Raw genomic sequence first — 13993 nt, 5'->3', positions numbered from 1 at the left:
GTCAATCTTATTTTTCATTAATTTGAGAACAATTTTCATTAAAGCAAAACAATAAGCGAATAAAAAGGCCAGACTCTTCAAATCCCAGTTACTTAATCTTGTCATGTAACCTTTGTTTATACATTCTTTTTCAATATCTTTAGGAAACTCTTACAGCGGGCAAGCTCATTCTTCTGATGGTGATGCCATTTATAGTAATATTAAATATAAATAATTATTTTTATTTCCTCAGGTACAATTATAATAAATTATGATTAATTCAAATATTGTAATCCAGTCTTGTTATTCATATATTTGTAATAATTTTACTATTGTAAAATTGCATTTATTATTGGACAATAAATTTAATGGAATTGAAAATAAAAATTGCTGCAATATTGCTAAAACAAGAGAATTCTTAGTAAATAGCATAGTAAAGCGATTAGCGATTTATTATAAACATAATACAATGACCAGCAGAACAGACGGTAAACAAATGAATAGGATTTTCACAGAAGCAGAATGGAATTAAGAATGTCAACTTAGATACATGGCGACCTAACAAGCTCTTCATGGTGACCTTCACTAGCCGCATGTCCAACGCTGAGCAGTAACATATAGTAACTCACTGCTGGCGACAAGTTTATAATATGCTAATTGATTGAACATGTGTTATATAACCTATAAGTTGTTTATACTTTATTATAATCAAATGTACGTAATCATATTATTTTTCTTACTATGCTAGACTTACAGCAATGTAAACGCTAGATATGGGGTCAACTATCAACCGCATCTATAGCTAATATATAATACAAATTAACCATTGAAATAAAATGATAGTAGGCCATTCCCAAACCCTACTGGGCGATTGCAATTCTCATTTTTCAAATTCGAATCCATTCATACTCGGTCCAAAAATGTATGAATTTTCAATATTAATATGACTGACAGTCTATATTCCAGAACTTTAACTTAAAATTTATTTATTTTTTCAATTAATGGTTTGAAAGAACTTAATACACATGCTGCTATTGAGTGACGCGTCATAAAATAAATTTTCAACTGTTGCAACGTATTTCAGTAAAAGCAGTATGATCTTATTATTTTTTTCGAAACGAAGCAATTTATGTTTGAAAGATTATCCCCGATTCCAATTCTCTCCTACCGATCGATCTTTAGCATAATATGCAATCTTATAATGTTATGTTAATATGTCAATAATAATAATTTATGTTATCTTAAACTGTTGGATTTCTGAATATACTGGACGATATCTAATGGAAAAGTTTATTTGAACTACTTATTATTGTACCTACTGTATTGTGCCAAAAGGAGAAGAATTTTATTGTATGTGGTGCTGATTGAGCCATTTTCAGGAATTCCAGCTTGAATGATATTCATTACTATTATCAATTTATTGTTGAAACTTGATTGAAAATCAATAATTACCAATTTTATAGCCTCCAATACATCCAGATAGTTTTTCTCAGTCAAAGAAAGTTCTTCAAGGATAAAATCATGTGAACTTTGGCATTTTGAATTGCTGCAACAATCACCTGAAAAATAAAATATTATTGAAAATAGAAAAGGGATTATTTTCAAATAAAAAACTCTATTCTGTTTGGTATCCAAAAGTTGAATTTGGAGCGTGGATGAGTACTTAGTAACCTGTTACGCACTTCCAGACAAAAAACTGTAGAGCTTATGAAACAATAAAACCTTTTGGCAGTATCTTGAAACTCTCTCTACACAATAAAAAGTGGGTAGGTTTGTGATTTTGTATTAAAATTTTTCAAATAAGTGCAATATTGCACAAGTTTTTCATTCATTGTGATACATTTTGTGATTCATTTAAAATATTATTATGTCAACCTTCAAAATTCAAAATCTTCAAATCATTATTCGTGGACTAAAAATCAAGTGACGAAGCAGTGTGTGATATCATAACCTCAACCTTTGGACAACATTAACTTTATCAAAATTTTTGGAGAGAAATAGTGCAGACTCAGCCTAGTTTTTCCTTCAATGTCATAATTATATTATGATTGTAGTATTTTGTACAATAAATGAATATCCCTAGACTCTAGCTGAACCTCTTTAGAACCTCCGTTCCAACTTATCTAGAGGTTTCCTGCTCATTTGATCTTGAAAAAGCTGGAAAACGCAAAATACGCCGGTTTAGGAAGTATTTTTGGCGTAATTTCCAAGCACTCTCAATACAACATTTGTTTACTTTAGTAGAACCACAGTAGTACCAAATTTTAAACTTTTCTGACAATCACTTCTCATAAAACTGGAGAAAAGCAGGAAAGCTTCGATTTTGAACGTATCTAAGGCGAAATTTTGAAGCACAATATTTCTAGAACCTAGATTTAAGATCAAAATTTATAGACGCTAGCTGTACTGTTCTACCAAATTTCTAACATTTTCTGTCAATTGGTTCTTGAAAAATGTGAGAAAACGCAGAGAAAATCAAATCAAATCAAGCTTTAAACGCTGGGGAAGGCTAGGAAAACGCAGTAGAACCGCTTATCTTGGGCGTACCTTTGGCATAATTCTGAAGTCCTCTTAAGACAATATTTCTAGACGCTAGCTGAACTTATGTACCAACTTTGAACATTTTTAATCATTTTCAATTAATCATTTTTCATTCAATATGGATACCTACCACAACATTATCTTAGCAGCAACACAGAAAATAGTCTATTTTCATTTTTAAAGGAACATATTCTACACAGGAAGAAAGGTTTCCATCAACAGTAACAGTTTCACATACTAACAGTTTCCATCTGCCATGACTTTTGTAAAGCATATTGATGGTTTTGAAATTCAATGATGATACAAAAGATTGCACGGATTAGACTGACTTGAGATAGTTGTCAAGACTGAGGACAACTGAAACATCAACTAAATATTTTTTCAGACATTTGGAAATAAAGTGGCTACCATGGGTAGTAACTAATGCCAAGGCTACTAATAGCCGTGATATGCAGCATCAATAAAAATATAGAATAGAAAAATGGCAAAGGGAAGAAGGACCGAATTATCTGTCAGAATCAGGTTTCTACAAATTCCTATGAAAACCAAATATTTTGAGTTTTTTCTCACCGAGCTGTTGAAAGCAATAACTTGCTTTACAAGTTATATTGTCCAACATTGTGACGCATTGAACTGCGTTGTCAGATTATCAAGATGCCGTGTTGTGCGTCACAACTCAGGTAAATTCATACTTGCTTTTTCTCACAAATAATAAAAATTTCAAGTTTATGAAGAATGCTTCTTCCTAATGGAGCTCCTCTAGATTGATAATAATAATACAATACAATCAATATTCCTCCTATTCTATAATCAAAAACAAACACAACAATAATTGCCTTGTTACATTGAATTTTAATTTCATTTTTGTACAATTCTACAACACATCTATAAACAGTGTTGAATTTCTTCTTGTGCTTTGTGGGTCTATCTGCTTCAGAAGTTGCCAATTTAATATTATTCACTGTTGCCCTATGCGATAACTACTTAACATTTTTTGCTGTATTATCACTTCGTTCATTGTTGATTTCATATTTTTTATTTAATTTTCTCGTGATAAATATACCTGATATAACTGATTATATCAATTATTTTACAATCTACAGTCAAGAGTTATATTATGAGCAGTTGTATGTAGATTGGAAAACATAGTGATCCGATTACTCCGGATCTGTGACAAAATATGAATAGTCCTACCCCATCAATCAATTTGACAATATCGATGAGGTTTGATAAATGTGTTTTTTCTTATAAATAAAATGTGTTTATAATAAGAAGTGTTCGTTCGCAACTATTAATTTGATGTTGTAATTGTGAAATGAAATAAATAAATGGATAGATAGATAGATTGCTTAGAGCTTACCTTGCCCACTTCGAAACTCATCTAAGAGTTGTGAGCTATCCAGAGAGAATCGTAAACTGGGATCAATCATCAGCTCACACCAATTCAAACTATTTTTGCTTTTGAATAGACGAGGCGTTTGTTGCGCCGTTGCGTTTTCATCACTTTCCTGAAAAATTACATTTTATTGAACAAACATACGACTTTTGTTTTTGATAAAATGATTTTTGGTTGAATAGAACATTATTATTATTATTTGAATTCACAAAATACATACAGTCGGTCAAATACGGACTTTTGTGTAATTCCTCATTCATTCAGCAATATTCGTGTGTTTTATGTTAATAAATAGTCCAATTGAAGCTATATCATTTCTTTAGAGATTCAATACGAACCAAAACAATATAAAATGTCAATTTGATTTTTGAAAGCTGGTATAACCATGCTACGTAGTAAATCATAAAGTTTGTTAAATAAAATATCTTTGAAGTAAGTAGTTTATTTCCTTTAAACTATTAAATTATTTTAGTTTCAACGAGATGGTTCAATTCACAGCACGCTAATTAAAAAAAAATCAACTCACATTCTCTCCAGAGAAAAATTATTACTGTATAAATGGTTTTAGTTTTTCGGGGCATGAGGATGCTACATGCTGGACTTTTGCATGGAGGGATAATGATTGAGTCATCCTAAACATTGGAAAATTATTTTGAAAACACACAATTGAGATGAATGGTGCTGAGCAAAAAATGTCACTCATCCAACTTCTAAAAGCATGCGCTCATCATTTATCAGTGAGTAGATTCGATCGGCAAACCACATCGACACAATGATAATTTACATAATCTCATAATATTCTACTCAAATCCTCTATGAACCAATAAGATATATGACAATGAATATTACAAATATTCGTTGACTTCCGAATCCCAATCGGTCCAATGCTCCAGTCAGAGATGGCAGCAATCAATGATTGCCTTATGTTTTTTATAAACTATGTCTTATCCCTTTTCTTGTCTCAACGGCCTCAGGGAAATGAAATTTGGAGTAGCTAGTACATAACGAAGACTTCAGGCTGTCTTGCAAGTCATCTTCTGCTGTATGGGACAGACAGTAGAAGCTGTATTTTGATTTGATTTTGTGTTTCTTCCCGCTTTCCAGTTGAATTTCCTCTCTTATTGGTGCCTCAAGTTCACCTGAAGGTTGCCTTCGGATCATGAAAGTCGGCAGTGGCCGCTGACCAGCCGTCGCGCATAAGCAGGGAAGCTAACACATTTAAACATAGAGCACATATAGCTGGAAAATGAAATACAAAAAACTGTTGAAACAGCATCCGGCCCAAGAGAGAGATTTAATATACTGTATTATTAAATCGATACTGAAGCTACAGATACTAGCCAGATACTAGCTCTCTGTCTGATGATATTTTTTGCTTTTCTAAAATAATTTATAATTTTGCTGTATTGTAAGCTATTGTACGTATATAAGTGTATAAGCCAGTATATATTGTAATCTACATAAATAAAGTACTCAATCATTCAATCACTCTCTTTTGAGGGTTGAGTGTAAGAGAGGGCCGGCTGCGCCCTAACTCCGCCCTCCTAGGTAAAAATAAAGGCAGCTATTCTATTTTATTCTATTCTATTTTCTTTGTGTGTACACAGCCTTGTGAACAGGCACATCTTTGATTGTAAAATCAACTTACTGTGGAGAATAGGAAATCACCTTCGCTGACTCTGGCCTCATATTGGATGCACGTCCAAAACCATTCGGCATGAACTAATTTCACCTGTGTCCTCTTCTCTCCAAAGTCTGAAAACTGTTCTGATAAACTAAAATCGTCGATTACCTGAAACAAGAAACAGTAAATGTAATTAATTCAAGTATTTGACGTTTTGTAAACTCGCTGCAGTTTAATCAGTTGCATTCTTTTAAACTTAATTTTCAATAAGCTTCCAGGGTTTCATGTAAAATTTGACTTGAAAATAGTGAAGTTTTATGGGTGATGTGAAGTTTCTTATACAATATTTTTTAAAGCTTTGAAAAAACCAAGAAGTATTGGATTTTGTCTTATAAATTAGATTAGCACAGAGCATACCAAAAAGCGAAAATTTTCACTTAATTAGTACAGTTTATCAATGATGAAGTGTGAACAATCTGACGTTTAATTGGAGTATTTTTTCCAAAAACACTCTAACAAAGTTATGTTTGTTCCTTTTGGTTATACTGTGAGAAAGCCATATCAGAATTTAACAAGCGAATGCCGCCCAATCTAAGTATGTATTCAAATCCTGAGCTAGTTTATTGGTTGTTAATTATAGATTAAACCACTGTAAAATAATATTATTATTTTGATGGAGATCAACTTTCAAGTTAAGAATTAATTATTCGAATTCAAATTTATTAGCCATACAACTCATAACACAACTAGACGCAATGCAATTTAAATGAAAATACAGAGTATAGGTAGGTTAGTGATCAATCATAGTTTTCACAAGTGATAAAAGCTGCATTTAATAAAATTTCCTACGTACTTAAAGTTCGAAATGTCAAAATCTACGAGTTAATCCTTATATCATACGTAAATAATTTCAAACTGTTAAAATAGTATACGTTAATCCTTATTTTGGCTTGACTAGCATGAGTTGATGATACTTGTGCTTTATTAGTGTAGATTTTCCATGGATACATTTGATTGAATAAAGAATTAAAAGTTTTAGAGGAGTCTTAGATTGGATGGATGATGTTAACTCAACAGAAATTAAAGTTACAATGAGATGTTCGAATGAGTAGTAAGCATAATAGGTTTATAAGAATATTATATTCCTGAATTGAAGTAACTTTCATCTTGAATTAATTTATCGATGTTTTAGCTATGCTCTCAGTGATTTTGTCATTAAAGAAGTTGATAGTTTGTTAATAGGGAAATGGAATATTGGCCGGTAGTTTACTGATGAAAATCTGTTCTGTTTTCATTGTAGATATTTGTTGCTGACTGACTTCTATTATAAGGCGTTGCATTAGTTATGAAGAGGTTTTAATTTTATTGTTATTGTAATTGATAGTTGGATGGTTATTAAGTATTTCAAATCAAATCAAACTGTTTATTCCTCAAAAACAAAGAATCACAATACATGTTGTAGCAGCAATAAAACTCAAAATATACACAGAATTAAAACATAACTGACTATGAGCCAATGTTGATATTATAATGTATATAAAATTGGTACGTGAATACTGGTTCTTTAAATTTAAATAGCTCAAAATACAAGCTGCAATTACTCTGATGTGGACTGTATAAAACGAATCAAATCTTTGAATCGAATTGTTTGCCTACTTATTTGAGGTGAAAGGTGAGCAGTAGGATAGGATAGATGAGAGGAAAAGATAGGTAAAATTATGCAAACCGATTTATCCGAAATGCGATTGTTAAATCCTTCCCGGCTGTTTCTTCCGGCTGTTAAATTCTTCCTTGCTGTTTCCCGGTTCTAAGATGGAATTTACTGTTTAGATAGTTTACACTAAGAATTGAATATGAATAGAAACAAAAAACTAAACTTGCGTTGTGGCATTCACTTTCAATAACTATAACAAAACGTGAGTAACATATAACGAAATAATACAACTTATTTACACGAATATAAATACATAGGCCGAATTTCCTATGAGTTTAATATTAGACATGAATAGGAGTTATTAGATTGAGCCGAAATACTCAATTATAGAAGGGATGCCACTAAACGACGACAAGCTCCTTCCATGATTTCTCAATTGTAACTGTACAAATTAGAGAACGATTGTCTCTGGGAATTCTCGACAAATTTAATTCCCAAATGACGAATATTTAGGCAGATTCAGGACGAATTTTCCTGAATCTTAAAGCCTCGAGAGCGAGTACTTAGCAGAACGAGAGCTAAATTCACACTGACACTCAAACCGGCCGATGCCTGAGCGATAAATTGATGAGTAATAGATATTATAAAATTATAGAAACTCTCCTGCCATCTGGTAGTCAATGAGCGAATGAATGCAATTCAAATAGCCTCAACAAAAATATTTCTAAAAAATACATGACCATAATTAACAAAACTTGACTGTGGATAAATTAATACACATTAATAACTATTATTGCTGTTAATAACCACGGTATATAGAAGAAGACGGTAGGTGTCACGCGCATGTTTGTGCTAAATTTCCGGTGTAGCTGACGTCATTTTATATCTAATCATCTGTTTTTAGCAAATAAGTTTCTTAAATTGCCAATAGGTGTTGTAAACCTCGGTTGGTGGCGATGACACAATATAGCTGGCTGGCCACTGCGCTCACATTTCATGACCACTACCGTTTTCATCTAAATACCGTGTTAATAACTAATAGCTGTTAAATAGAAGGAAGGAAGGAAGGAAGGAAGGAAGGAAGGAAGGAAGGCATGGGCCGTGCCTGTGCGCGGGGACCGAGTTGCATTATTTTTTGATCGTGCAATAATTTTTTATTATTTTCAATAAGAAAAATAAACATACACACATATGTTCACATATGTATGTATAATGCTGATTAATACTTGAATGTTCTATTCTTATTAATAATTGAATAGACTTGTTAATAATTGAAATAAGTTACAGAATAGTTACAGGCTTATTTTTACTCAGAGAAACAAGAGGACATTTTGAATTTTTTCTCTCCCTACAGTACTTGGTAGTAATCCAAACTGATATGCCGCATACCCGATATGAGCACACAATATTTTGTATTGTATCTTCAACTTTGGCCCTGTTAACATGAATAACATTGTACACAATGTGTTCAAGATAACTGCGCGAGGTCTACTGTTTACAGAACTACTAGTGTACCTCAGTCAACTACCAATATCTACAATATAGACAGGACAGATTTATCAGTGAATCGCTTTGATAGCTATTTATGAATTAAGTGCCGGTTGCACAAAAGCCTGTTAAATTTCAACCATGATTAATACCAAGAGAACCAATCAGAGAAAACTTTTTTTAGAATAGCCTTATCTGCTTGGTTCTCATGGATTTCATCGAGATTAAAATTTAACAGGCTTTTGTGCAACCGGGCTTTAGAGTGTGAAACGCTGCTTGAGCAAAACAGTTATCACGCGACACGTGTAAAGGAGCATGCGAAAGAAATAAACAAGTTTTACGCTCGAATTACATACATTTTTCTTCAACTGCAGTATGAAACTACAAAACGATACATATATTGCATTATATTATATTGTCGCCATTTTTGAGATTGGCCGTCATGGAACTTGATTGACTATGTTATATCATGGCTAGAGCCAGCAATCAATCAGCTGATCATAGCCATTATTATCTCTTAATTTTAGCGAGCGGTAAAGTAAAAATCCTACTGATCATGCGCAGCGAGCGTAATATTTATTTGTATATCTAGAGTGAAAAGTGCCATTTTTTCTCCCTGAGGGGAAAAGTTTGAAGCCCGAGGCGAAGCGGAGGGCAACAATTTCCCTGAGGGATAAAAAACATTTTTCACTCGTGATGTACACAAACAACATTTTTCCTCCACCTACATTTTTTTATAGGAACTGCAAATCAAATAATTTTAATTAACTCACGTTATTGTGGTGACAATGTTTTCTTCTACACATAACCTAAAATCTAAAACCTAAAAACCGGTCGTCTGGTTAGCACTGCCGATTGCGCTATCTATCGGTAAAAGTTGTAACAATTATCAGTTGGCCAACAATCAGCAATGGCTGACTCCTTCCTGCATTTCAGATTTGAATCGCAGATGAAAAATATTTGTTGGCTGGTATTTTGAATAGAATAAAATATTTTAAAATATGTATACATTTTTATCGTCTACTAATATTAAGTATGTAATATCATGCAAACATATATGTCATGAGTTGATCAAATTTCTGGTCGAGGTATTGAATTCAGTTGACTAAATGACAGACACCTCTATTATGTTTCCTTATCTGAGCTTAGGCCTTCTAACCTATTTCAAATGTAAGTTTTTAAAATAGAGATGCTTCCCATGTTATTTAAATGGAGTTACTTTTACGCTCTAGGGAGTTTTTCTGTTTTTTCGTCCCGAGAGCGAAAAAGTGACACTTTAGTATTTTGTTTAAGGGAGTAAAGTAAGCACTTTATACAGTAGGTGGAGGAAAAATAGATTATCGGTTACCTAACCAAAAATTAGCTATTTCAGAATGAGTTTACAGTATGTGAAGAATTGCTTTACGAGCAATTGTAAAATAAATATTTTATTACAGTAATTTCCTCATTAACAAACTACCAACCTCTTTTATAACAAAAACACTATGACTAAAGCTAAAAAATTGATGAAATTTCCAAGAGAAAATTTAGTTTGATTTAGGAATACAATTTTGGAGAGGAAAAATTCTCAGTATTCAAGCGCAGGATTTCATCATAGTTGTGGATTACCTCATTAAATCTAAATATACTGGATGAAAAGGGATTTTTTAATGACCTTAATAACCTTACCATACGGTTATACATATCATAGGAACATTATAACGACAGTGAAATATTCTATATACTAATGATACAACTTTAAATTGAAAAACAATGTTTGTTATGGTATTTTATTCTCAATTCTTGGTTTGTGATTATTGAATTTAACTCACCACATGCGTGCACAAAGGATTTTGCGATTCAACTAGAACTCCCTGATTTTGCTCCAAGAGTTCTATATGGCTACGTTCATCAGGTGGAAAATGGAGAAAGGCTACATAAAGTCCTCTGAATGGTTTCATCTTGAAGAATTTCTGTAAAAATTAAAGTATAATCAGATGAAATTAACAAGAAAATGAATGCTGTATAAGATATGAGGGTCATTTGTTTTCAACTTCCAATTGGGCAAATATAAAATACGAATGTATATAACAAATAATTTTATCGTTAAAAGTTTCATACACTTCCATTCTTTTAATAATTGAGGCATTCGTCATAAGAATACGTTACAAGTGGCAAAGTCAGGTTTCAATGGCGGGTGATAAAAAGCATCAATTTTGAAGGAGCTTTATTGTTGCAACCACACAGTGAGGACTGGCGTTGTCATGGATCACAACTTTTTAGAAGCTATTTCACTAGCGTTTTTGCTATATTATCTGATCACTCATAGTTTTTTGCATAGACTTGACATTATTCAGTAGATTCCTGCTGAACTATTGCATTTTGCTTCCATAAAACTAATAACGCTACGCAAATAGCTCTTGACGGGAGACTTAATTGAGACAGACATGTTTCTGGGTCTATAACTCGACAACAACGATGTCAACATCACTCCACTATTCCTTGTCTTTGTCTTATATGTGATCGGAGGATGAAAAAATGACCCTAGTACAAATTTATGAATAAATTAAAAAGATTAATTCCATTTCAACACTGAATCAGGATTCTACAATCGAATAAGATGATTCAAAATTATCAAGTTATATCATTTTTTCAACGCGTGTAAGCATGAGTGTTTTCTGATAGTTGAATAATTTACTATATTTCATTAGATTGCTCCGACGAAGGTGGTTTAATTGGGAGAAAACATAATATTTCAGGTATAAATATTTGTTTTCCGTTATCAACTAAATTGAACATTGAATTGGTTATTTATTTGGAACCAACATAGAAAGTTGAATCGGTTATTCATTTTATACAATGTTCCTGAAAGATCAATCATATTATATTTATCTATTTCGAATGAAGTTGATGAATAAATTACAAAAAACCTTAAAATAGAAGAACTTACAAATGTTATAGTATCGCATTTGAATGCAGGAGTATGTCTGTTGTTCCACATGTATTCTACCCATTGTGGTGACAATGTTGGGATGTTGAATGTATTACAATACAAGTAACCAGAAGCCAAAGTGGTTTCAGCGATGAAATACATTGCTTCACTCAATTTAGCACGAACACTGCCTCCCATGGACCGAATCAATTTCATCAGGTGTTTCTGTAACAAAAATAAATTGTAATAATATCAATGCATGTAAAAACTGATTGTTTATTGTGAAAGAGTTATCCAGCCATAGGCATGGAACTTAGATACAGTATTTTCTTCAATCCAGAGGCCTATACTTTCCACTAACAAGTTTACTTGTCTTTTCCATGAAACATACATAAGTGTACGCGAGGTAAGAGATGATACTAATGAATTCCAGACTCGGTAGGAGTCAAACGAGAAAAAACCCATGACCCATGATTTTTTAGTCATGTTACTCTATTCTAAGTGTGTGGTAATTTATTACTATTAAAGGAAAATTTTGTCGCACGAAATTGGTAGCCCTACTCAATCGGTGCAGCCCTACACACGATGGTGCGAGTTGATTATCCTTGGTAGCCCTACTCAATCGGTGCAGCCCTACACACGATGGTGCGAGTTTATTATCCTTGGTAGCCCTACTCAATCGGTGCAGCCCTACACACGATGGTGCGAGTTGATTATCCTTGGTAGCCCTACTCAATCGGTGCAGCCCTACACACGATAGTGCGAGTTGATTATCTTGGTAGCCCTACTCAATCGGTGCAGCCCTACACACGATGGTGCGAGTTGATTATCCTTGGTAGCCTACTCAATCGGTGCAGCCCTACACACGATGGGGCGGGTTGATTATCCTTGGTAGCCCTACTCAATCGGTGCAGCCCTACACACGATGGTGCGAGTTGATTATCCTTGGTAGCCTACTCAATCGGTGCAGCCCTACACACGATGGTGCGAGTTGATTATCCTTGGTAGCCCTACTCAATCGGTGCAGCCTACACACGATAGTGCGAGTTGATTATCTTGGTAGCCCTACTCAATCGGTGCAGCCCTACACACGATGGTGCGAGTTGATTATCCTTGGTAGCCCTACTCAATCGGTGCAGCCCTACACACGATAGTGCGAGTTGATTATCCTTGGTAGCCCTACTCAATCGGTGCAGCCCTACACACGATAGTGCGAGTTGATTATCCTTGGTAGCCCTACTCAATCGGTGCAGCCCTACACACGATAGTGCGAGTTGATTATCCTTGGTAGCCCTACTCAATCGGTGCAGCCCTACACACGATAGTGCGAGTTGATTATCCTTGGTAGCCCTACTCAATCGGTGCAGCCCTACACACGATAGTGCGAGTTGATTATCCTTGGTAGCCCTACTCAATCGGTGCAGCCCTACACACGATGGTGCGAGTTGATTATCCTTGGTAGCCCTACTCAATCGGTGCAGCCCTACACACGATAGTGCGAGTTGATTATCCTTGGTAGCCCTACTCAATCGGTGCAGCCCTACACACGATAGTGCGAGTTGATTATCCTTGGTAGCCCTACTCAATCGGTGCAGCCCTACACACGATAGTGCGAGTTGATTATCCTTGGTAGCCCTACTCAATCGGTGCAGCCCTACACACGATAGTGCGAGTTGATTATCCTTGGTAGCCCTACTCAATCGGTGCAGCCCTACACACGATGGTGCGAGTTGATTATCCTTGGTAGCCCTACTCAATCGGTGCAGCCCTACACACGATGGTGCGAGTTGATTATCCTTGGTAGCCCTACTCAATCGGTGCAGCCCTACACACGATGGTGCGAGTTGATTATCCTTGGTAGCCCTACTCAATCGGTGCAGCCCTACACACGATGGTGCGAGTTGATTATCCTTGGTAGCCCTACTCAATCGGTGCAGCCCTACACACGATGGGGCGGGTTGATTATCCTTGGTAGCCCTACTCAATCGGTGCAGCCCTACACACGATGGTGCGAGTTGATTATCCTTGGTAGCCCTACTCAATCGGTGCAGCCCTACACACGATGGTGCGAGTTGATTATCCTTGGTAGCCCTACTCAATCGGTGCAGCCCTACACACGATGGTGCGAGTTGATTATCCTTAAGCGGTGTAACATTATGCATGGATTCCAGTCGTCTTATGAACATGGATGTTTTATACCATAGAACATAAATATTATGGTGAAAAGAGTCAAAGCGTGTATAACTTCAATGAGTGGACATTTTTAACATATTTTTTATATTATTCAACAATACTTAGTAGCTTGGAAATGAGTAATTAAACATAATATTTCTTTTGTATATTATGACAACTACATTTTTATTACACCTGTATTCCCATTTAATGAATCAATTGAAAACT

General features: G+C 34.5%; 1 protein-coding gene across 8 annotated transcripts in view; it reads right to left on the bottom strand.

Moving 5' to 3' along the window:
- The window catches only part of LOC111047779 (protein ECT2), a 263745-nt gene that overhangs the window by 9230 nt on the left and 240522 nt on the right, over positions 1-13993 (bottom strand). For all 8 annotated transcript variants that reach the window (XM_039441642.1, XM_039441644.1, XM_039441645.1 and 5 more), the window contains 5 exons: positions 11612-11818; positions 10494-10634; positions 5565-5708; positions 3881-4028; positions 1432-1538 (listed from right to left, as the gene is read on the bottom strand). In XM_039441642.1, coding sequence (XP_039297576.1) covers positions 1432-1538; positions 3881-4028; positions 5565-5708; positions 10494-10634; positions 11612-11818 — 747 coding nt within the window. The remainder of the gene's footprint in view (positions 1-1431; positions 1539-3880; positions 4029-5564; positions 5709-10493; positions 10635-11611; positions 11819-13993) is intronic.

This window comes from Nilaparvata lugens, chromosome X, assembly GCF_014356525.2.
Source record: "Nilaparvata lugens isolate BPH chromosome X, ASM1435652v1, whole genome shotgun sequence".
Lineage (NCBI taxonomy): Eukaryota > Metazoa > Arthropoda > Insecta > Hemiptera > Delphacidae > Nilaparvata > Nilaparvata lugens.
The sequence above is the reverse complement of the archived record's forward strand: the minus strand, read 5'-3'. Positions and strand labels throughout refer to the sequence as shown.